Source organism: Zootoca vivipara, chromosome 2 (genome assembly GCF_963506605.1).
Source record: "Zootoca vivipara chromosome 2, rZooViv1.1, whole genome shotgun sequence".
NCBI lineage: Eukaryota > Metazoa > Chordata > Lepidosauria > Squamata > Lacertidae > Zootoca > Zootoca vivipara.
The window spans coordinates 24675325-24697229 of NC_083277.1; the positions used below are offsets into that span (position 1 = coordinate 24675325).

Consider the following 21905-nt stretch of genomic DNA (forward strand, 5'->3'; position numbering starts at 1 on the left):
CCCACCCTCTCACTATATATAAGGGTCTCGTGACTTCTGTTTCAGTGTATCTGAAGAAGTGTGCATCCACACGAAAGCTCATACCAATGACAAACTTAGTTGGTCTCTTAAGGTGCTACTGGAAGGAATTTTTAAAATTTGTTTCAACTATGGCAGAACAGCTACCTACCTGTAACTAACCCTTGAGAATGTTCCTCAAGAGAGATGCTATCTTACTCTTCCAGCACATTAAATCAGCTGCGTCTCAATTGCGTCTCGCCTTCGGCCCAGCCACCATTTAAGGGAATAAGGAGGAGGAGATTGAGGTCACGATTTCCTACGACAAGGAACGCTCTGAGGGAAATACCTTTCGAAGGCACACATCTGCCCTTTCGCAGGTCGTCCAGAGCGTGGCCTGTGCAGAAAGAGGGATGCAGCAAGCGGGGCCAGATGGCTACAAAGCAGAACACGGCCGGCTGGTGTAGCTCCTTCCATCCATTGTGTCAGAAGCAGTTAATCATAGATGAGCAGGAAGCGTTAACAGTTTCCTCACGTACCTGATAGCAAATGTCTCACAGAGCCCGGGGTGGGGGTGGGGTGGGCAAAAAAATACATTTTAACTCTTTGCTGCTCTCTCTCTCTTGTAGGTTGCTTGCATCCAAGAATCTTATTTAGGGCATATGTGTTAAGAGTTACCAGGTTTCCTTCTTTGAATCACAGAATTGCAGAGTTGGAAGAGACCACGAGAGTCCTCTAGTCCAAGCCCCTGAAATGCAGGAATCTTTTCGCCAGACATGTGGCATCAAACCCACAGACTTTTGCTATGAAGGTTAGGAATGCAGTGACCCAAAAGTTCTGAATTCAGCTGGGACTTGGGTGTGAGCATGCTGGTGTTTCACAATGTCAATGTAAAGCATCGCTCACAGTCTGCAGTTCTGCAGAACTGAATATTTTGAAACAAAATTAAAAAGCCCTTCCAGTAGCACCTTAGAGACCAACTAAGTTTGTCCTAGGTATGAGCTTTCGTGTGCATGCACACTTCTTCAGATACCATGCACACGAAAGCTCATACCTATGACAAACTTAGTTGGTCTCTAAGGTGCTACTGGAAGGATTTTTTTATTTTGTTTTGACTGCGTCAGACCAACACGGCTACCTGCCTGTGAATATTTTTGTTATGTACTGAGCTGAATCCTAGAACAATAGGATTCAGAATCAGCGGGAGCTACCCAATCCAACTCCAGGTGGAAGTGAATCCGCAACCTGATTGGCCTGCTGGAGCAGCCAATCAGGCGGCTGGCAGAAGTGAATCTGCTACCTGATTGGCCTGTAGGAGCAGCCAATCAGGCTGCAGGCAGAAGTCAATCCACAATATAATTGGCCCACAGGTGTAGCCCTGAAGTAGCCAATCACGCAAGGCCCATTGTGTAAATAATGTATATAAGCAGATGGTTTTGGGAAAAGAGCCATTCGTCTTCTCTTCTCCTCCTTGATGACTATGAGCTGAATAAAGAGCATGAAATTCACTCTCGACTCCGAGCATATTTCACTGGCGACGAAGGTGGGATCCTGCTGAGCTGACCGCCACCACGCACTGCACCGCAGCACCGCCACCTGCTGCACCGCTGCATCGCACCGTGCATCCAGGCTTCAGCTCCAGGACCCAAGGAACCCAGAATGGCAACCGACAGCAGCTTCTCGCCATTCAAACCAGCATCAGGAGACTGGGAAGGGTACACCGCCTGTTTCAACTTCCTCCTGCAAGCGAAAGAAGTCACCAACGATGCCATGAAGAGGGCGACATTCTTCAGCGTCTGTGGAGAGGAGACGTTTGAAATCGCCCGGGCTCTCCTTGCACCTAGAGATGTCGCTACCGTCTCTTACAAAACGATAATGGAACGGCTGAAGGAGCACTTCTCACCACAGCCCTCGGTGGTAGCTTGCCGAAATGCCTTCTACGCAAAGCGGCAAGCCCCGAGGGAAACCATAACTGGGTTTGTGACCTCCCTCCGCCAAGCCGCCCGGTTATGCAACTTCTCAGAGTTGGAGAACATGCTTCGTGACCGCCTCGTCGGTGGCCTGAGGGACGAGATGTTGCAACGACGCCTCTACGCCAGAAAAGACCTCACGTTCCAGATTGCTCTGGAGGAAGCCCTGGCAACCGAAGCCGCCGAGAGGTCAACGCAAGAGGCACGACCGGCCCCGCCATCCCAACCGAGGGTCTACCACGAAGACCTCACCGACGAATCCGAATCTGACAGGGAGGAAGTACACCGAGTACAGCGGCGCACTCAAGCAGCACACACACCACAGCAGCCTCGACGAGAAGGAGGGAACTGTGCAAGCTGCGGGGAGAACCACGAGAGGAGGACCTGTCGTTTCCGCAACGCAGAGTGCAGGCAGTGCAGAAAATTGGGACACATCGCCTGGGTGTGTCGGGCTCGACTCACCCGTCGACAAGCATCAGATGACCGACCCAGGAGCCCCAGGTCACACGGCACCATGCACCAAGGCAACTCAACGGAGATCACGGACTACCAGGTATTCCAGTTGCCCCATCCCAGCACAGAGAAAATTTATATAGAGGTACAGATAGAGGGAGCCCCATGCCGCATGGAGCTGGACACGGGTTCAACTCTATCCATAATCTCGGCCCGAACATTAAGGGAACTGTGCCCTAATGGGGGTCCCAAACTAAGGCCGGCCCCATTCACCCTCCGGGACTTCCAGAAACGTAAGGTCCCTACTATGGGGGTGGGGACCTTCAGGGTGCAATATCGAGGGCGAAAGCAACAATTGGACTTGCTGGTAGTTAAGGGCCCCTACGTTAGCTTACTGGGACTGGCATGGTTTGGACCTCTGGGGCTAGCCGTTACCGGGGTGAACCGCACTAGCTTACAAGTGGACGTGGACGCCATATGCAAAGAGTTTCCAGGGGTTTTCGATGGGGCATTGGGACGATATACAGGACCCCCCATTGCCCTACAGCTAGACCCCGCTGTACGACCCATCAGACACAAGGCCCGCCGGGTCCCGTTCGCCCTGAAACCCCGCATAGACGAGGAATTGGACCGGCTCGTGGAGCAAGGAGTGCTGGAGCCGGTGCCCAACGCCCCCTGGGAAACTCCAATTGTCACACCCGTCAAGCCTAACGGTTCGGTCCGCATCTGTGCAGACTACAAATGCACCATAAACAAGGCTCTCACGGCCCATGCATACCCAGTGCCAGTGGTCAGCCATGTCCTCGCCACCCTGGCTGGGTCAAAAATCTTTGGCAAACTGGACTTGGCCCAAGCGTATCAACAGTTGCCTGTGGACGAAGCCACAGCAGAGGCTCAGACGATTGTGACGCACAGAGGGGCATTCAGAGTAAAGCGGCTGCAATTTGGCGTTAGCGTGGCACCAGGCATATTCCAGAATCTAATGGACTCTCTCCTTAAAGGGATTCCTGGCGTCACCCCCTTCTTCGATGATGTACTGATCGCCGGGCCCACACCAGAGGAATTTGAGGACCGCCTCCGCTCCGTCCTGCACCGTTTCCAGACGGCGGGCCTCAAGGTGAAGCGGGAAAAGTGTTTACTGGGAGTGCCGCAGGTGGACTTTCTGGGATTTAAGGTGGACGCAGAAGGGGTCCATCCAACCGGTGACAAGGTACGGGCCATTTGTGAGGCCCCAGCGCCCAAGAGTAAGCCCGAACTTCAGTCATTCTTGGGACTATTGAACTTTTACCATGCCTTCCTTCCCCATAAGGCAGCGGTAGCGGATCCCCTACACAGACTCCTAGATAAAAGGGCCCCTTGGGTGTGGGGCCAGCGACAAAGGGCTGCATTCCAGGCAGTCAAGGACTTGCTCGTCTCGAACTCGGTCTTAGCACACTTCGACGAGAGGCTGCCAGTGGTGCTGGCATGCGACGCCTCTCCCTATGGCATCGGCGCTGTCCTGGGACACCAACTCCCGGATGGAAGAGAGGTGCCGGTGGCATACTTCTCCCAGACGCTTGCTGCAGCCGAACGAAACTACTCACAGATTGACAAGGAGGGTCTGGCAATCGTGAAGGGCGTAAAAAAATTCCATGATTTCTTGTACGGGCGGCCCTTTACCATAGTGACTGACCACAAGCCGTTGCTTGGCCTGTTTGCCCCTGAGAAGCAGACCCCCCCAAGTGTTGTCTCCACGTGTCCTCAGGTGGTCAATTTTCCTTGCCGGCTACCAGTATGCACTAATCCACCGCCCTGGGAAGGCGATGGGCCACGCAGACGCCCTCAGCAGGCTACCACTACCAGAAACAGGCCCCGACCCAGCGCCTGCACAAGAGGTTATGACCCTGGAGCTGCTTCCCGACCGACCCATTCAGGCACAAGAAGTTGCGCACCATTCCACAAAAGATAGGGTCATCTCCCGGGTCCTGGACTGGGTGTGGCGAGGATGGCCCAGCAGCAGCCCCGGGCCAGAATTCGCTGGCTACACAAACCGCAAACATGAACTGTCGGCCCACAAGGGGTGCCTGTTATGGGGAAGCAGGGTTGTTGTTCCCCAGCCCCTCCGCAAAAGGGTCCTCACAGCCCTACACGAGACACACCCAGGGGTAGTGAGGATGAAGGCCCTTGCCAGGAGTTATGTGTGGTGGCCGGGGATTGACAGAGAGATAGAGGCCTGGGTCCAACACTGCCAGACCTGCCAAGAATCCCGCCCGGATCCCCCAAGGGCCCCAGTCCAGCCCTGGGAGTCCGCCCGACATCCATGGTCACGCTTGCACGTGGACTTCGCTGGCCCCTTCCAGGGAAAAACATTCTTCATAGTGGTGGATTCCTACACCAAATGGCTGGAGGTCGCACTGGTACCATCCACTTCTACGGCGGCAGCCATCCGGGTACTACGTAAGCTGTTTGCGACCCACGGGCTCCCTGACACCCTCGTCTCGGACAATGGAACCGCATTCACGTCAGAGGAGTTCCAGACCTTCACAGCGCAGAACGCCATCCGCCACATCCGCTCAGCACCATTCCACCCTGCCACCAATGGCCAAGCGGAGCGCATGGTGCGGACCACCAAGGACAGCCTCCGCCGCATGACACAAGGGGACTGGGAATACCGCCTTGCCGCATTTCTTCTAGCACAGCACAGCACCCCAAGCACAACGACGGGCCGGAGCCCAGCTGAATTACTAATGGGCCGGCGCCTTGCAACTAGACTGGACCGACTTCACCCCGACAGAGCTCAGGATGAGGTAGTGGTGGGGAAAGGCAGGAACCCCCGGACATTTGTGGCCCAGGACCCAGTGTATGCAAAGAATTTTGGGGCAGGCCCAGCATGGGTACCCGCCACAGTCACCAAGGTGACCGGTCCCGTGTCGTACGAGGTACTAACGGAAGGGGGGCAATGTTGGCGCCGCCACTGCGACCAGCTACGGCGACGATTCCCAGGAGGAACCCGGGAGGAGAGCGGGACAGAGGGGTCCCAAGGGGACAGCAGGGCAGTGAGGCCTGTAGAGCGAGAGGGGTGGGCAGGGGAAGCAGAAGCAGTAGGCACAGAGGGGCGCCCCGAGGCTAGAAGGACACCGGAACCAGAGCTACAACCTAGTGGTTCAGTGGCGCCAGACCAGACAGCCCCGGCACAGCCAGCAGCCTCGGAACACGAGCCAGAACCAGAACCCCTGACCAAGGAACACCCCAGGCCACAACGCACACGGAGGCGGCCAGCAAACCTTGGGGACTACGAATGCAACTTCCCGGGCAGGACTGGAACTTAGAGGGGAGGGGTGTTATGTACTGAGCTGAATCCTAGAACAATAGGATTCAGAATCAGCGGGAGCTACCCAATCCAACTCCAGGTGGAAGTGAATCCGCAACCTGATTGGCCTGCTGGAGCAGCCAATCAGGCGGCTGGCAGAAGTGAATCTGCTACCTGATTGGCCTGTAGGAGCAGCCAATCAGGCTGCAGGCAGAAGTCAATCCACAATATAATTGGCCCACAGGTGTAGCACTGAAGTAGCCAATCACGCAAGGCCCATTGTGTAAATAATGTATATAAGCAGATGGTTTTGGGAAAAGAGCCATTCGTCTTCTCTTCTCCTCCTTGATGACTATGAGCTGAATAAAGAGCATGAAATTCACTCTCGACTCCGAGTATATTTCAATTTTGAATCATGGAAATGATCCCGGCTTAACCCCTGTGAGCTTTTTTACTCACGCAGCGGGCGCCGCTGGGGTCTAAACCACTGAGCCTCTGGGGCGTACCGATCCGAAGGCCGGCAGTTTGAATCTGTTGACGGGGTGAGCTCCCGTTGCTCTGTCCCAGCTCCTGCCAACCTAGCAGTTCGAAAGCACACCTATGCATGTAGATAAATAGGTACCACTGCAGTGGGTAGGTAAACGTCGTTTCCGTGCACTCTGGCACTCATCACGGTGTCCTGCTGTGCCCGAAGCAGTTTAGCCATGCTGCCCACATGACCCGGAAAGCTGTCTGTGGACAAACGCTGGCTCCCTGTCTGAAAGCGAGATGAGTGCCGCAACTCCATAGTTGCCTTTGACTGGACCTAACCATCCAGGGGTCCTTTACCTTTTACCTCTTCTGCGAATGTGGGGGCAATACCCAAACAAGAGGGAGGGGGAGGCATGTTGGAAGGAATGAAGTGGACGCTAGACAAGCAGGCCTTGACATATTTCCTACTGAAAGTGATGGGGCTCTTATTCTGCTTTTGATGTGTGTATGTGTTATTTTATAGCAATCACTCTCCAATTTTTGGAAGAGGAACCTGCAGATAAGGCTTAGCCGTGTGTTCCGACTGTTCCAATTTACCAGGAGCGGTCTCTATTTTTAGGAATCTGTTCCTGAACATAAGAAAAGCCTGCTGGATCAGGCCAGTGACCCATCTCGTCTGGCATCCTGTTCTCACAGGGGCTAACCAGATACAGGACCTGAGCACAAGAGCACTCTCATCTCCTGTGTTTTCAAGCGGGAGGCAGTGGAGGTACAGGAATGGCAGCTGCTGGGACTTCCAAGTAGGGAGAATGCTATGGGGTGCAGGTCCTGTGTTTGAGCTTCCCTAAAAACATTTGGTTGGCCAGAGTGAGAGCAGGATGCCAGACTGCCAGTCTCTTCTTATGTATTTATGCTCTTAGATAATGTGTTTTATCTCAGTGGAATTCAAGGGTTCATCTCCAGATCACACGAACCAATAGAAGAGCTCTTCCAGATTGCCTTTTCGTACAGGCCCGCCCCACATATTTCCATTTAAATCCAGATCTTGCCATTTTCATGCAGGGCAACTGTTAGTTGATTCGTCGATGCTGGCAGCCAGCAGCCAAGATTTTGCACAACTAATTGAGGCAGCTTTCTTCTTCCCCAACAAAAAGTGCTCATTGCTCCGATCCTTGGAAGGGCTGGAAAGGCTGAATTGCATTTTTTTAAAAATAAAAAAAATACTGCTAAAAAGATACAGATGTAGATCAGATGATCCAAACAGGGTTAGGTGCATTTTGACACAGCCCAGTTTTCAAGAACTTAAGAGAGAGGCTCACACACAAACCGGCTAAGAACTTGCACGCTGGAATTTGGCATATTGCTGCAGCATGGAGTCCTGCACTTGATTTCTTGCAGATGTTCCTCCGAGGCCCTCAAAATGGAAACAGCTGTCATATAGACGAGGAGGAAAGAGCCCCTGGGTTTGGTGCCACACACAGCTTTCTTCTGGCGACTTCACAGATGGCCGTCGCTCTGTCCCAAGACTCCACGGTGGAGCAACGGCTAACGTTAAGGAGTTGCAGCTTTCTTTTTGTGGAACACGGAATCTCCGTGGCGCACAGAGCACCCCACATTTCATCTTTCCAATTCTGCAGCCCCCTTTGTGGGCACACACCCTGCTGAACTATGTTACTGCATCTTTCAGATGAATAGGCTCTTAAGAGCAAGCCTGGCAGTGAACGGACTTGCAAATCATAGCATCATTGAGTTAGAAGGGACCCCCCCGAGGGTCATCTAGCCCAACCCCCTGCAATGCAGGAATCTCAACTAAACCATTCTGAAACACCCAGGTATATGCACCCTCACCAAGAGCTGTTTGACAGTGGAATGGTCTTCCTCGGGAAGCAGAGGTTGGATGGTCATCTGTCATGGGTGCTTTAGCTGAGATTCCTGCATTGTAGGACAAGATGGCCCTTGGGTCCTTTCCAACTCTACCATTCTATTATTCTCTGTTAACAAGACCACAATCTGCAATAACTTTGGCTATTTTAGAGGGAACCTGTGCCTGGACTATCCTACCCCTCTTTCTTGTGCCCGTGTTAGTGTCCTTTGTGTCATTTAAGTCTCCACTTCTAGGGACTACCACCCTTGTTTGAAGTTCTCTACTTTGTTAAGCGTTTCCCTGAGAAAATAAGACAGAGCCTTATTGGACAAGTATACAAAGGCTACTGTTATCGGCTCTCCTTAAAAGGTAAAGGGACCCCTGACCATTAGGTCCAGTCGTGACCGACTCTGGGGTTGTGCGCTCATCTCACATTATTGGCTGAGGGAGCCGGCGTATAGCTTCCAGGTCATGTGGCCAGCATGACAAAGCCGCTTCTGGCAAACCAGAGCAGCACATGGAAACGCCGTTTACCTTCCCGCTGTAGCGGTTCCTATTTATCTACTTGCATCGGCTCTCCTTACAAACTGCCTATTACAATACCTGCCTGCCACCAAGGGACTTTCTTCTCTTATGACATACAGTCATTTTCTTAGCTCCGATTATCACAACTCCCTGCATTTTGATGACCCAAGTGCACTAAATTGCTCTCTCCAAGCCCCTGCTGCCTTAGAATTCTTTTTCTGCAAACCCTTTCCATTGATGGACTTCTTGCAATAAAAGCATGTCTAGGTGTCCTTGCTTTCGTCTTGCTTTGATCGCAGCCTTTGTAACAGGAGCCAACCCTCAGTTTTCTCTGTAGAGTACAGATGGCCCCAAAATGTGGGTGTGGTTTGCTTTAGCTTCCACTTGTTTGGGATCCAATTCATTAACACCAGTGATTCATCTGTAGTACAGTCATACCTGGGTTTACGTACGCCTCGGTTTGAGTATTTTCAGTTTAAGTACTCCACGGACCCATCTGGAACAAATTAATCCACTTTCCATTACTTTCAATGGGAAAGCTCGCTTCAGGTTAAGTACGCTTTAGGTTAAGTACTCTAAGGACCGTCTGGAACGGATTAATCCACTTTCCATTACTTTCAATGGGAAAGTTCGCTTCAGGTTAAGTACGGACTTCTGGAACCAATTACACTCATACCTTGGGTTAAGTACACTTCAGGTTGAGTACTCCGCAGACCCGTCTGGAACGGATTAATCCACTTTCCATTACTTTCAATGGGAAAGCTCGCTTCAGGTTAAGTACGCTTCAGGTTAAGTACTCTATGGGCCGTCTGGAACGGATTAATCCACTTTCCATTATTTTCAATGGGAAAGTTCGCTTCAGGTTAAGTACAGACTTCCAGAACCAATTGTGTTTGTAAACCGAGGTATTTATCTGTATTTATCATAAGCCTGGAGGAATTCATTAGACCTGTCTATGGCCGGGTTCATCCTCCAGGCAAATATCCACTCAAGCACCAGGGGAGAAGCCAGGTACAAGGATAGCAAGGATGGTGTAAAGGCTTCTTCTTCCATTCACATTGTCTTCCCCATGCTTCTAATCAATGGACTTATGTGGACTTGATCTCATGGCAACAGCCAATTGCGTCTAATAGGAGCAGGAAAGATGGTATGTGTAGATGGATAATGTGTGCAGGATTTATACACACACACACACACACATAGAGTGGGGAGAGAAACACTCATTTAGGTGGTTTTCTGATAAGGTGACTTGGACACAAGCTCAGTTGGGAAATGATAATGGCACACAGCTGGCACACACTCTGGGACTGACTTGCCCTGTCAAAGGTAGCTGCCCTGGCCTTCTGAATTCACTTGACCAGCCAGCCTGTTTGGGCTTCATATAAGCAGCTTTATACATCTTGTTGACCAACCGTGGCATCATTACTTGGAAGTCTTATTGTGTTTGGTAGGCTGCACTATATGCTTATCTGGTAGTAGGTCCTGTTGAAACTCAGTAAGACTTACTTCTCAAGAGGCATGTGCAGAATTGAGCTGTTGGTTTAGCCTGGCTTCATGGAATATTAAGACTATATGTAGCCTTTGTCCACGCAATAGTATTTGGTGTTGAGGTACCCATGGCATTAGTAAATTGTTTCCACTTGCCAACTCGCACATCTTAATCTGTTCTTTGGACAGATAAAGGATTCAACATGTTGCCAACTCTTGGCTACTTCCTTCTTTCTTTGACTGACACCATTAACCTCTAAAATTGCTATAGAAATTTTTATGAAGTTAAGGGTGGAATCACAGGCTTACATTTGGTATTTGGGGGATTTCACCAGTGCACCAGAGAGTGACGGTTGTCAAATTCAGCACATGCGTGTTTTCCCTCTCCTTGATGCATCGCCATGAATCTTTACACCTCCCTGGAATATGCTGATTAACACCAGTTAACGATCTGTCCCCAATTAACAATCTGTATGTAATTTCATGGAGTAATTATATGTAATTATTGGCAATTATGGACTACCGATAAAGGTATTATGCAAATGCAACTCCCTCCAAAATACAAACCATTCCTTTGGTTATCTGAAAACTGCACATTAAAGACATCTAAGGGATTTACAGCCTAATGCTATGCATGTTTACTCAGAAGCAAGTCCTGTTGAGTTAAACGGGTTTGCTCCCAGGTAAGCGGGCTGAAAATTGCAGCTTTATAGACAGCAATCCTCAAATCATGTCTGATTGAGTCACACCTTGATAAACTGCATTTTTAAAGATCTTATTATTAAAATGGTCATTTAAAAAACGAATGCATAAAACGTAGTTAGGGTATGTACTTGTAGTACTGTTCAATGCAGGCTGCATTTTTCATATAAAATGTTTCATAAATAAAATTTAGTGCTAATAGTAGTAGCACTAGTACAGTGGTACCTCTACTTACGAATAACTCTACTTACGAATGGAGCTCCATCCGCCATCTTGGATGTGGTTTAGATAGGATTTTTTCTACTTACGAATTTTTAGATAGGGTTGCTTCTACTTACGAATTTTTTCTCCCAATGAATTCCTATGGGATTCGACTTACAATTTTTTTCGACTTACAAATGTGCATTCGGAACGCATTAAATTCATAAGTAGAGGTACCACTGTACTAGTATCATTGCTTTCCAGGAGGTTCAGTCACAATAGTTGCTTTGGGCCTAATATGTAATATGCCAACTTTTTGATGCCTTAATGCAAACTTAAGAACTGATTTGACCAGGGCATAAATCAGGGGTGGTTCTTCAGGTGTCATTGGACTGCCAACCCTTTTCAGCCTCAGCCAGGATGCCCAAGGGTCAGGGAAAATGAGACCTGGGGGTCCACCAATGTCTGTAGGGCCACAGGGTCCACCCTGGCATAAATGAATCATGCTCATACAGTTAGTAAACCATATCTAGGTTTTCCCCCCCTCTAAATTTCCCGTTTATGTCTACCATTTCTAATCCATTTAATGTTGTTAGCATGGTCATCGTGGTTCTGCCCAAGAAGTGAAAAAAACAACACAGGAAGTGTCAGTTTGTACAAACCATGGCTAGTCAACAATGTGTGATAGACGAAATGGGAAATTGCAGCATGTGTCCACCTGTGAGTGTAAGTCAAATGTTTATTGCAGACCGTACGGGCATTCCCAAGATCCAGGGGTTATGGGGTGAACCTGCAGCCCACACAAGTTCCCTTGCCCTCTTATATGTCATGGACAGCTTTGTGTGCTTAAGCTGCATTGAAATGCATTGGGAACTGTGTTCTTGTGAGCTGTTAATGGGGCACATCAGAATAGACACTGTGGATTCTATTCCACTAAGCATAAAATGAGTCAAAAGGAAATAAATATATACCCCCTAATGAGATGACAGCGAATAGAATCTCCTGTAAAAAAAAAACACCAATATATTTTCAGTTTGGGCCAATATGTTCAATCACCGAAGCCAAGAAAGTCTTTCTTTTTATACATCACCTTCTTTCGTTTTCTTTCTTTATTTTTTTTTGGAAAAAAAAACCATAATTATCACATTCTCCTTATGCACAACAGAAAGATTCTTAGCTGTGCTATGGATACATCCGCATCTGAGATTTCCTTCCAAGTCACTGCTTTCCAATAGGCAAGGCCATCTGTTCCCTCAGCATTACAAGTACATTGATCCAAGGCCTGTTCTACAGTGGAGCTGGAGCAAGCCCAAAGACCCGATTTCTTAGGTCCAGCTGGAGAGTCAGGGCTCCCACCCCTGTCTGCTTGCTTGTCTGCCCCATTCCACTCACACCAATTTGGGTTTTGCCATCCCATTGACTCTTGTTCTAACAGAGCCATCCAGTTCTCCACAGGTGTTGTAAGCTGGCAAGATCCTATTTAGCTGGGGGGTCTACTGAAACCCGTTTTACAGCCCTATAGTAAAAAGTACAACAACCAAAAGGGGGGGGGGAAGAAAAAAAGAATTTCCTTCTTTCCCGCTGTCTCATCTGAAAACAATATAGAACACGTCTGGGTGTCAATCTCCCAATTGTTTAAAGCATACAGAGAAAAAAATCACATCCACCATAGCACACAATACACTTTGAGCCCTATGTATATAACTACCATGTTGAAGCGGTTGTTGCTTTGTTCTACTTCCAAAGAATGGACTCCATTCTACCCTGAGGATAGGCCTTTCAAACTGCCTTCGTAATGGGTTTGAAGTGTTTATCTCCCAAGGGTAGGCTTTACGTCTGACATGATTAGGATGTATTCGTTTCATTATGAATTTCAGAAGAAGGCAGTGTTGAAGATACCTCTTGGTAATGAACAGCAGTTTACATATGCCAGGAAACTAGAGCACCAGAAAACAATTCTATACTCAAAACAACTTCATGCTGACACCACACAACTGCACCATTTACAACTGTTTCGGTCTATCCTCCCAAAAGTAGCTGAATTTTTTTTTTAGCGACTCCAGCCCTCTCCAAATAGATGTAAACTTCCTTCTTAGACCTGGGTTCTTTTCCAAACATTTGGTGGTTATGGGTTTTTCTTAAATGTAGTTGGAAAAACAGCAACATATTTTTTTTTATTTTGTTTCGGTAACAGACGCCTGTATTTGTTTTACAGAATAACATAAAATGCAAGTGTTAGTAGATTATTATTATCATTATTATTATTACTATTTTTTAAAAGCAACCCAGTAGGCCTCCGCAAGAGCTAATGTATTTAGAAGAGGCTCTTTTGCTTTTAAAGCAGGTGCAGAAAGGAAAGCCTTGCTGATCCAGAAAAAAAAATCTGATGGCAAAAGATAAAGGGTTCTGAAGCTCTGTTCGTTTAGCTCTAGCTGAAAAGCATGATGGATACACACGAGTTTCCCAGGGACTCCTAAGATACAGAAATTCCTCTGATATTACAAAATACAAAAATATTTTTCTCCAAACTCTCATTTTCTTTGCATTTACAGAACAATAATGGAAATAACTTACACAATCTGGCAGGAGAATGGCCAAAAGCAGGTGATGAAAATGAAAAACAAGAGAGAGAAGAGAGAGAGAAAAAAAATTAACTAGAAGCTAACTGCTGGTTATAGAAAACAATGGCAACTTAAAAGATGAGGGTGAACTGTGTATTAAGTGGGTGGCAGCTACTTGTGGGAAGGAGGTAAATTTGTGACGATTACATGCTAAAATAAATTTTATCCCTCCCTCCATGCCCAAAATAAAATGTGCAAAACATATTCACCATGCCAACGATTATGACTATTTATAGACCCTTGTCTATGACCTCCTTCTTACAGCTCCCCGCTCGCCAGGTATTTCCGTTACAATAAAAAGCACTTTTAAGACCTACAACAGTGCAAGTTGATGAAGTAGTTACATTCTCCAACACTGTGCTTGGGCAACGTGGTTATGCTATGATGCAGTTTTTGCTCTTTTGCCTTTTCCGGCTGTGTAACTGTCCTCGACCACCTAGCGTGGAAGACTTAGGCATGCTGTAGGAGCCGTATTTGTGAAGGAGCTCTTCGCCGGTGACGTACTGGAGGCGGCTGGGTTGCGGGATTGGTTCCCCAAGGAAGTAGCCTTCGTTGTCAGATTCGGAGGAGGAGGAGCAGGTCGAGCACCAGTCGTATTCAGCAAAGTAGGGTCCCCACCTCTCGCTAAAGTGGTTCTGCAAAGCAAGGTCAGACACGGTCCTTGGACACTGGCCATACAGATTTCTTCGTGCGCCCTGCTCTGCGGTCTCTCGGCAACTTCTCTGCTGCAAGAACTGATCGTAGTCTTCCCTGGCTCGCAGAGAGGGCCTTTCTTTCAACTTGTAGCTCTGCTCGCTGGCGAGGTGAAGGGCGTTATCTGAGCGGGAGCGCCTTGACCGCCGCGGCCTGTGGGGGCGATACCGCCGGTCGTCATCTCGGAGGTTAGTTCGTCTCGGAGTGCGCTCGCTCATGGGGGGATGCCGGGCACCTTCTTGCCCAGCCAGCTTGTTCCCTGGCATCCCACCATCATAGTCAAAGCTCTGGTGCATCCTTCCACGGGATGGTGTGTCCCTGTACCCAATGGGGTTAGTGAGGTCGTGCAGGTTGGCTTCCATATCTTGGTACTGTTGAGCGGAGAGTAGGCTCCGAACAGACTCGGCACTCCTGAACTGGACAGAGGAATTCAGGGTCCCCATGTTGCTCAGCTTCTCTGAGACATTCATCCCAGAATCTTTGCTTAGATCAGGCATGGAAAATCGAGAGAGATGCTCTTGCCGCTTGGCCCCACCATCCGCAGAGAGTCCTTTTGGAAACAAGGAGGAGGGGGAAGAAAAAGAATTAAAGGCTGTGATTTCTGTTCATTTCTCCAGTGGTATTAGACTGCAATAGCGTGCATTGTGTGTATGTAATACATTACTGAGAGTTTTTCATTACTTAGACCAGGGGCCAGCAAACTTTTTCAGCAGGGGGCTAGTCCACTGTCCCTCAGACCTTGTGGGGGGCCGGACTATATTTTTTTGGGGGAAATATGAACAAATTCCTATGACCCATAAATAACCCAGAGATGCATTTTAAATAAAAGGACACATTCTACTCATGTAAAAACATGCTGATTCCTAGACCGTCCGTGGGCTGGATTTAGAAGGCGATTGGGTCGCATCCAGCCCCTGGGCCTTAGTTTGGGGACCCCTGACTTAGACGGTACAAAGGACGGGGACTGGTATGATGGGACAGGGGCTATTAGGCGACTGTCCCCATTGAGCTCCATCAAAGGAGGTGTATTTAGGTAGTCTGCACTTTGTGCCAATCCCTTGATGCCATCATAGGTGCCAACTCCCAGATTGAATAATCCGGGATCGGCACCGGAAGTCGTGCTGCGGCCATTTTGGAACTGGGCAGAGCAGCACTGGAAGTCGCTTCTACGCATGCTCTTCCCATTTCCAAAATGGCTGCAGCGCCAGAAATCGCTTCTGCGCATGCCCAGAGACTCCAGACATGCGCGGAAGGAGCCTCCCCGGGCCAGTAAGAATCTGGGGGATTTACGGGTTTTTTTAAAAAAATCTGGGCTGCCAGTGGGAAACGGCTGGGAAAACGGGGGTTTCCCGGGGAATACGGGAGACTTGGCAGCTATGGATGCCATTGCTGCCTTAGACAGCTGCTGGAAAGGGCAAAGGAACCCTCCTCCTCCTCCTCAGACACCCATCAGCAATGGCAGTCTCTGTTCCATCTCATTGGCTGCTCTTACCATGGCTGTATTTAAATGTTTATTTGCTATTGCTTTCTGTTTGCATTTTCATGCATTTCCCCCCAACTAGTACGCATTATTCAGGCCATACTTGGAGACGCTAAAACCAAAATGAATTTTTGGCAGCAATCTGAAAATTCAAAATACGAATGAGATTCTTCCTTCCCAAATAACTATGCCGCAGATAAATAACTTTTGGAACGGACAGCAACATTATACTAAAAATTACCAACACGTCTCCTTATTCATCAGAATGCTCCTTATTCATCAGAATGAGTAATCGAAAGCTATTGATAATTCGTTCCTTCATTCACTCAGTTGAATTTTGCATCATCCAAACAGAAACAGCCCTGACAACAGTTACCACAAGCCCAAATCTACCATCATACTAGAAAATTCTTAACTTAAAATATCTAACTTTTATGTAAACATAACTATGCTGTTTAACATTTACACAAAACCGCTAAGTGGGGTTGTCTGGAGTTTTGGAGTACGTTGCCAGCAATATGCTTGACACCGAGCTCTACTTTCTTTTCTTTTTACATCTGCAGGTGAGGCAGTGGAAGTGCTGGACCAGGGTCTTGCCTCGGCAATGGACTAGATGAGAGCCAAGAAACTGATAAGGCTGAGACAGTGTTAGTGGGCAATTCCCTAGACTGTGTTAGTGTTAGTGGGCAATTCCCTAGACTGGATGGGTGGGAGATTGCCTGCTCTTGATGGGGTGACACTTCTTCTGAAGGAGCAGGTTTTTAGCTTGGGAGTACTCCTGGATCCTTTGTTGTCACTCGAGTTACAAACGCTTCAGGTTACAGACTCTGCTAACCCAGAAATAGTACCTCGGATTAAGAACTTTGCTTCAGGATGAGGACAGAAATCGTGCTCTGGCGGCGCAGCGGCAGCAGGAGGCCCCATTAGCTAAAGTGGTGCTTCAGAATAAGAACGGACCTCCAGAACGAATTAAGTTCTTAACCAGAGGTACCACTGTATCTGCATAATTCATCTTAAGGATTAAAAATATAGGATCCTGTTGGAATTTCAAACCATCTAATCCAGGGATCAGCAAACTTTTTCAGCTGTGGGCCAGTCCACAGTCCCTCAGACCTTGTGGGGGGCCGGACTATATTTTGAAAAAAAATATGAACGAATTCCCATGCCCCACAAATAACCCAGAGATGCTTTTAAAATAAAAGGACACATTTCATTCGTGCAAAAACACCAGGCAGGCCCCACAAATAACCCAGAGATGCATTTTAAATAAAAGGACACAGTCTACTCATGTAAAAACACGCTGATTCCCGAACCATCCGCGGGCCGGATTTAGAAGGCGATTGGGCCGCATCCGGCCCCTGGGCCTTAGTTTGGGGACCCCTGATCTAATCCATTTTAAGTGTGCAGTGTTCACTTTATAAAAGCAACCAGAGCTGTCTGGTGACTCATGATGGAAAATAGAAATAGGAAGCTTCTCGAACACGTGTGTGGGTGTGTCATATGGTCTATGTGATGCAATCAGCCTCCAATATATTTTCTGTAAGTCCACAGTTTGGTCAAGTTTGTCAGATTCTCTCTTTCAAACTTTCTATGGTTTGCAGCTCTCATGCTTTGGAAGACAAGCTTGAAAATCTGCTTGAGAAGAAAGCACAGGTTTCAGAAGCCTCTGAATTGCTAGCCCCCCCCTTCAACTACTGTGATGAAACTTGTTCTTGGCTACAGCAGCAAAGTCTGAATGAATGGCTTTGAAAGGTTACTGGGTGTATGACTGTGTGATGGATTTGAGAATGGTAATATCAGCACATTTGGGGTTATTGGAGATATTGACTAAATCAGCCTTAGATCCCAATATGTTGGGCAGTATTTAGCTATCTGTTCATTTTACAGCAAAAGACTTGACCTTTATATATTTGTTCTATATTTGTACCATAGGAAGGATTCATGCCCCCCCCCCAAACCTAATTGCAAGTCATTTGGAGCATGAAGATCCACTGCAAAATTCTTGCCATAATGCGTGCCTGACCTGAGAACAGGCACAAGTACAAGTCCATAGCATATTCGGATATTTCACCATGGAAACTGGAAGTTGAAAAGAGGCCTTTTGTATAATGTCTGTGTGATATGAAGAGGAGCAGTTATGTTCCTGTCCAGGAGAGGGCAGTAGTGCACAGGCACGCGAAGGACAAGGCATGATCCACTCTAGCAATGTTTGTGCAATACTTGCGGCGATAAACGTGAAAATGCCAAACAGTAATCACAGGTCTGGCCTATTAAATACCTAACGGGCTGCCATCTGAAAGATGTGAGATCAAACCTCTGTTCACTTGCGTAGCCAGTGGGTGACCTTGGCTTGATCCCACATTTCCCGGCTTCCATTTCTCAACCGATAGCCCTTGTGGAATAGGAATTCATCCTACAGGTCTTGGAGGAATTGCTTTGTGGCAAGGGAAGAAGGAAGAAAGGGTTGGGGACAACTTTTTAACTTCCTGTTTTTGAAGCTGTAGAACCCAGTAGGTGTTTGCTGTGATTCTTTGATACTGTATTAGGGAGATCCTTTGATACCGATATTAGGGAGGTCCTGCTGCCACCACACACAAAATGTTGGTGGTGAAAAATAGTACTATAGTGGCAAATTGGTACTGTGGGAGTATATGGTGATTAAGCACCACTTGGGGACGTTGTCAGGACCAGATAGAGCCGCTTCTGACTCACATTTTGTGCTTCTAGATAGGCTTTTACAAGAATCGGGTGAGCTCCTATATGTGGGACTACTAGGCCACATCAGCACCATATATTCAAAGCATTATTAAACCACTTTAACAATCATGGCTTCACCCAAAGCATCCTGGGACCGTAGTTTAGTTTATTCCCCTCACAACGCTGTAATTCCCAGAGTCCCCTGGGAAAATGGATATATTGTTAAACCACTCTGAAAAAATGTAGCACTATGAGAAGAATGGGGGTTTCCTAACAACTCTCCGCATTATTAACAAACTACAGTTCCCAGAATGCTTTGTGGGAAAGCCATGACTGCTCATGTGGTACAGTGGTGCTTTAAATGTAAGGATGTGGCCTTACGTTGAGGTGAGCCATCCACATAACATTAGCAGAGCTGAAGCCATGAAGAAGAAATGTTCTGTTGCACAGACAAGTTCTCCCTTGAAAAAGGCCAATCCCTTTAAAAAGCAGGAAACGGTGTTCGAGAAACGATCCAAAAAGACCTTTTCACTTTGAAATAGCTGCATAAATATTAATTAGGCATTGTTTTGGTCATAAATCGCAGGGCTGTCAACCAAGATCTTTTAGCTGATTAACTGTTTGGCTTTTAACTGATTAAATTCGCATATATTACATGCTGCAACATCTCGATAATAAAAAAAAGCCCTTTCCCCCTGAGGATCCTGAAATAAGGTGACAGTTTCTCTCTATGAGATAACATGCTGGCTAGCATTCATTATTTAGGGCAGGGATGGGGAACATGTGACTCTTCCATTAGCCAGAGCCGACATGGCCCATGGCCAATGGGAATTGCAGTCCAGCAACATCTGGAGGGCCAGAGCACTGGCTTCAAAATTTCTACCTTCCAGTAACCTTCTCCGCACTATTTTGTTTGCTGAGCAATCCTTGTCTGTTTCCTCTCCACTGCAAACCCCTGTTGCCTTGCAGTATTTCTGCCTGCACTGAGCAGGAACTCCAGCACATCAGCAACACATTCCCTGCTGCCCTAGTCGGTTGGCGTTCTTCAGCTGTGATTTTAACCACACCTACTTGTTAATAATAACATGAGCCAAGAGCTACATGTAAGCTTGTTCGTTACATCAGCAGTACTGAAATCTTTCAACAAAGCATTGATGTAGCTGGGAGTTTTCATTGTCTGAACTCGGTAATCCTTCCCCCCACCCGCCCCGTTTTGGAGAATAAACAGAATCCGTTTGACAAAGCGAGTGTGTTATGTGACTTAACTAGCATGCTTTCAAATTCTGCAATTAAAGCTTTAGTTGACTAATCCCACCGAGTGACTGACTGAAACTGGCAGCCCCGTGCAGCTGAAGTTTGGGTTTTCAGGTCCAAGCCAAATTCTCGCACGAGTCTGGAACCTTTGGGGAACTCTCTGCTCGATGGTGCCAGCAATTTCTAGGCTAGTCCTTTGAAAGAGGAACCTGTGGTGAGATGTTCCAGTCAGCAATTTGCCTTTCTCCCTGGAGGGTAATATGGCAACATGGAATGGAGGTCAGCTTGAGCATAAAGCTGGCGCTAGAGAGAATAGCTCCTTCATGGATCACTGCCTTGTCATGGCAAAGGGGTTTGAACAACTCAGAGAAGCTATGAGCAATGATGTGCAGGGCCACCCAAGATGGACAGGTCATAGTGGAGAGTTTTAACTAAACGTGATCCACCGGGAGCAGGAACTGGCAAGCCACTCCCTGGCAAGAAAACTCCATGGACAAAGACAACAGGCATATAAAAGTTATGACACTGGAAGATGAGCCCCTCAGGTCGAAAGGCGTCCAACATGCTACTGAGGAAGAGCGGAAGACAAGTACAAGAAGATTCAGAGTTGATGAAGCGGCTGGGCCAAAGCCGAAGAGTCACTCAGTAGCAGATATGCCTGGAAGCGAAAGGAAAGTCCAATGCTGTAAAGAAAAATATTGCATAGGAACCTGGAATGGATGAACCATATATGTGGACCAAGAACTCCCAGAAGTGCAAGCTGGATTTTGAAGGGGCAGTGGAACCAGAGACCAAATTGCAAACATGCGCTGGATTATGGAGAAAGCTAGAGAGTTCCAGAAAAACATCTACTTCTGTTTCATTGACTATGGAAAAGCATTTGACTGTGTCGACTGCAGCAAACTATGGCAAGTTCTTAAAGAAATGGGAGTGCCTGACCACCTCATCTGTCTCCTGAGAAATCTCTATGTGGGACAAGAAGCTACAGTTAGAACTGGATATGGAACAACTGATTGGTTCAAAATTGGGAAAGGAGTACGACAAGGTTGTATATTGTCTCCCTACTTATTTAACTTATATGCAGAATTCATCATACGAAAGGCTGGATTGGATGAATCCCAAACCGGAATTAAGATTGTCGGAAGAAATATCAACAACCTCAGATATGCAGATGACACAACCTTGATGGCAGAAAGTGAGGAGGAATTAAAGAACCTTTTAACGAAGGTGAAAGAGGAGAGTGCAAAATATGGTCTGAAGCTCAACATCAAAAAAACTAAGATCATGGCCACTGGTCTCTCTGGTCTCTGTTGGAAACAGAATCCTGGCCCTCAGCCTGAGAATTCTTGTGTTCTTCAGACAAGCTGCCATAGCAATCCTGTGTCACCTTCCTTCTCTCCTCTACCCTGCAATGTCTTGCCACCCCATTACTGAAGACACTAAGCGGGTTTGGGTATGGGTCTGGATCTGGGTCTGCTCAGGGCCTGGATGGTTAAAATGCATGCCATCTTGGGATCCATGATGGATGAAAAGCAGGGTGTATAATGTGAGAAAATAAATGCCTGGAAACTTATGATGTGGGGCAGGCATCCCCAAACTACGGCCCTCCAGATGTTTTGGCCTACAACTCCCATGATCCCTAGCTAACAGGACCAGTGGTCAGGGAAGATGGGAATTGTAGTCCAAAACATCTGGAGGACTGAAGTTTGGGGGTGCATGATGTGGGGAGAGGAAGGAATGAAAGTCATTGGTAGGGCATGTGCCTTGCATGGAGGAAAGTTCCAGGTTCAATGACTGGCATCTCTGATTAAAAGGATTGGATTGTGGGTGGGGTGAAAATATATCAAGGGCTCTGAAGTGCTGTTGCCAGCTATTGATATTGGGCCAGATCAGCCTTCCCTAACTTTGGGTCCCATCAACACCTGGCAACATGGCCAATGGTCAGTGATGATAGAATTTGCAGCCCAACGACATCTGGAGACTCAGGCTGGACAAATAGTGTGACCTTATAGTCAGAGGCCCCCTCTTGTCCCTGCTTCTCCACAACACTGGCTGCTATTGGTGGGGGAGAACTCCAGTAAAAATGGAAAAGGAAGCAGAAATTGCTGCAGATCACATGTTTGTCTGTCGTCAGGTTGGAACTCAGGCAAGCAAGTGCTGGATGGCATCGTTTTTTGTTTTTTGTTATGTCCACAAGTGA

At 47.6% G+C, this 21905-nt stretch overlaps 1 protein-coding gene and 1 pseudogene across 2 annotated transcripts in view; one reads left to right on the plus strand and one right to left on the minus strand.

Annotated features, from left to right (window-relative positions):
* Positions 1-1729: 1729 nt before the first annotated feature.
* On the plus strand, positions 1730-6743 carry LOC132591643 (uncharacterized protein K02A2.6-like; annotated as a pseudogene).
* A 1686-nt stretch (positions 6744-8429) lies between these two features.
* PRICKLE2 (prickle planar cell polarity protein 2) overlaps positions 8430-21905 on the minus strand; it is a 197413-nt gene continuing 183937 nt past the window's right edge. For both annotated transcript variants that reach the window (XM_060271301.1, XM_035106742.2), the window contains exon 8: positions 8430-14824. In XM_060271301.1, coding sequence (XP_060127284.1) covers positions 13956-14824 — 869 coding nt within the window. In that variant the 3' untranslated portion in view covers positions 8430-13955. The remainder of the gene's footprint in view (positions 14825-21905) is intronic.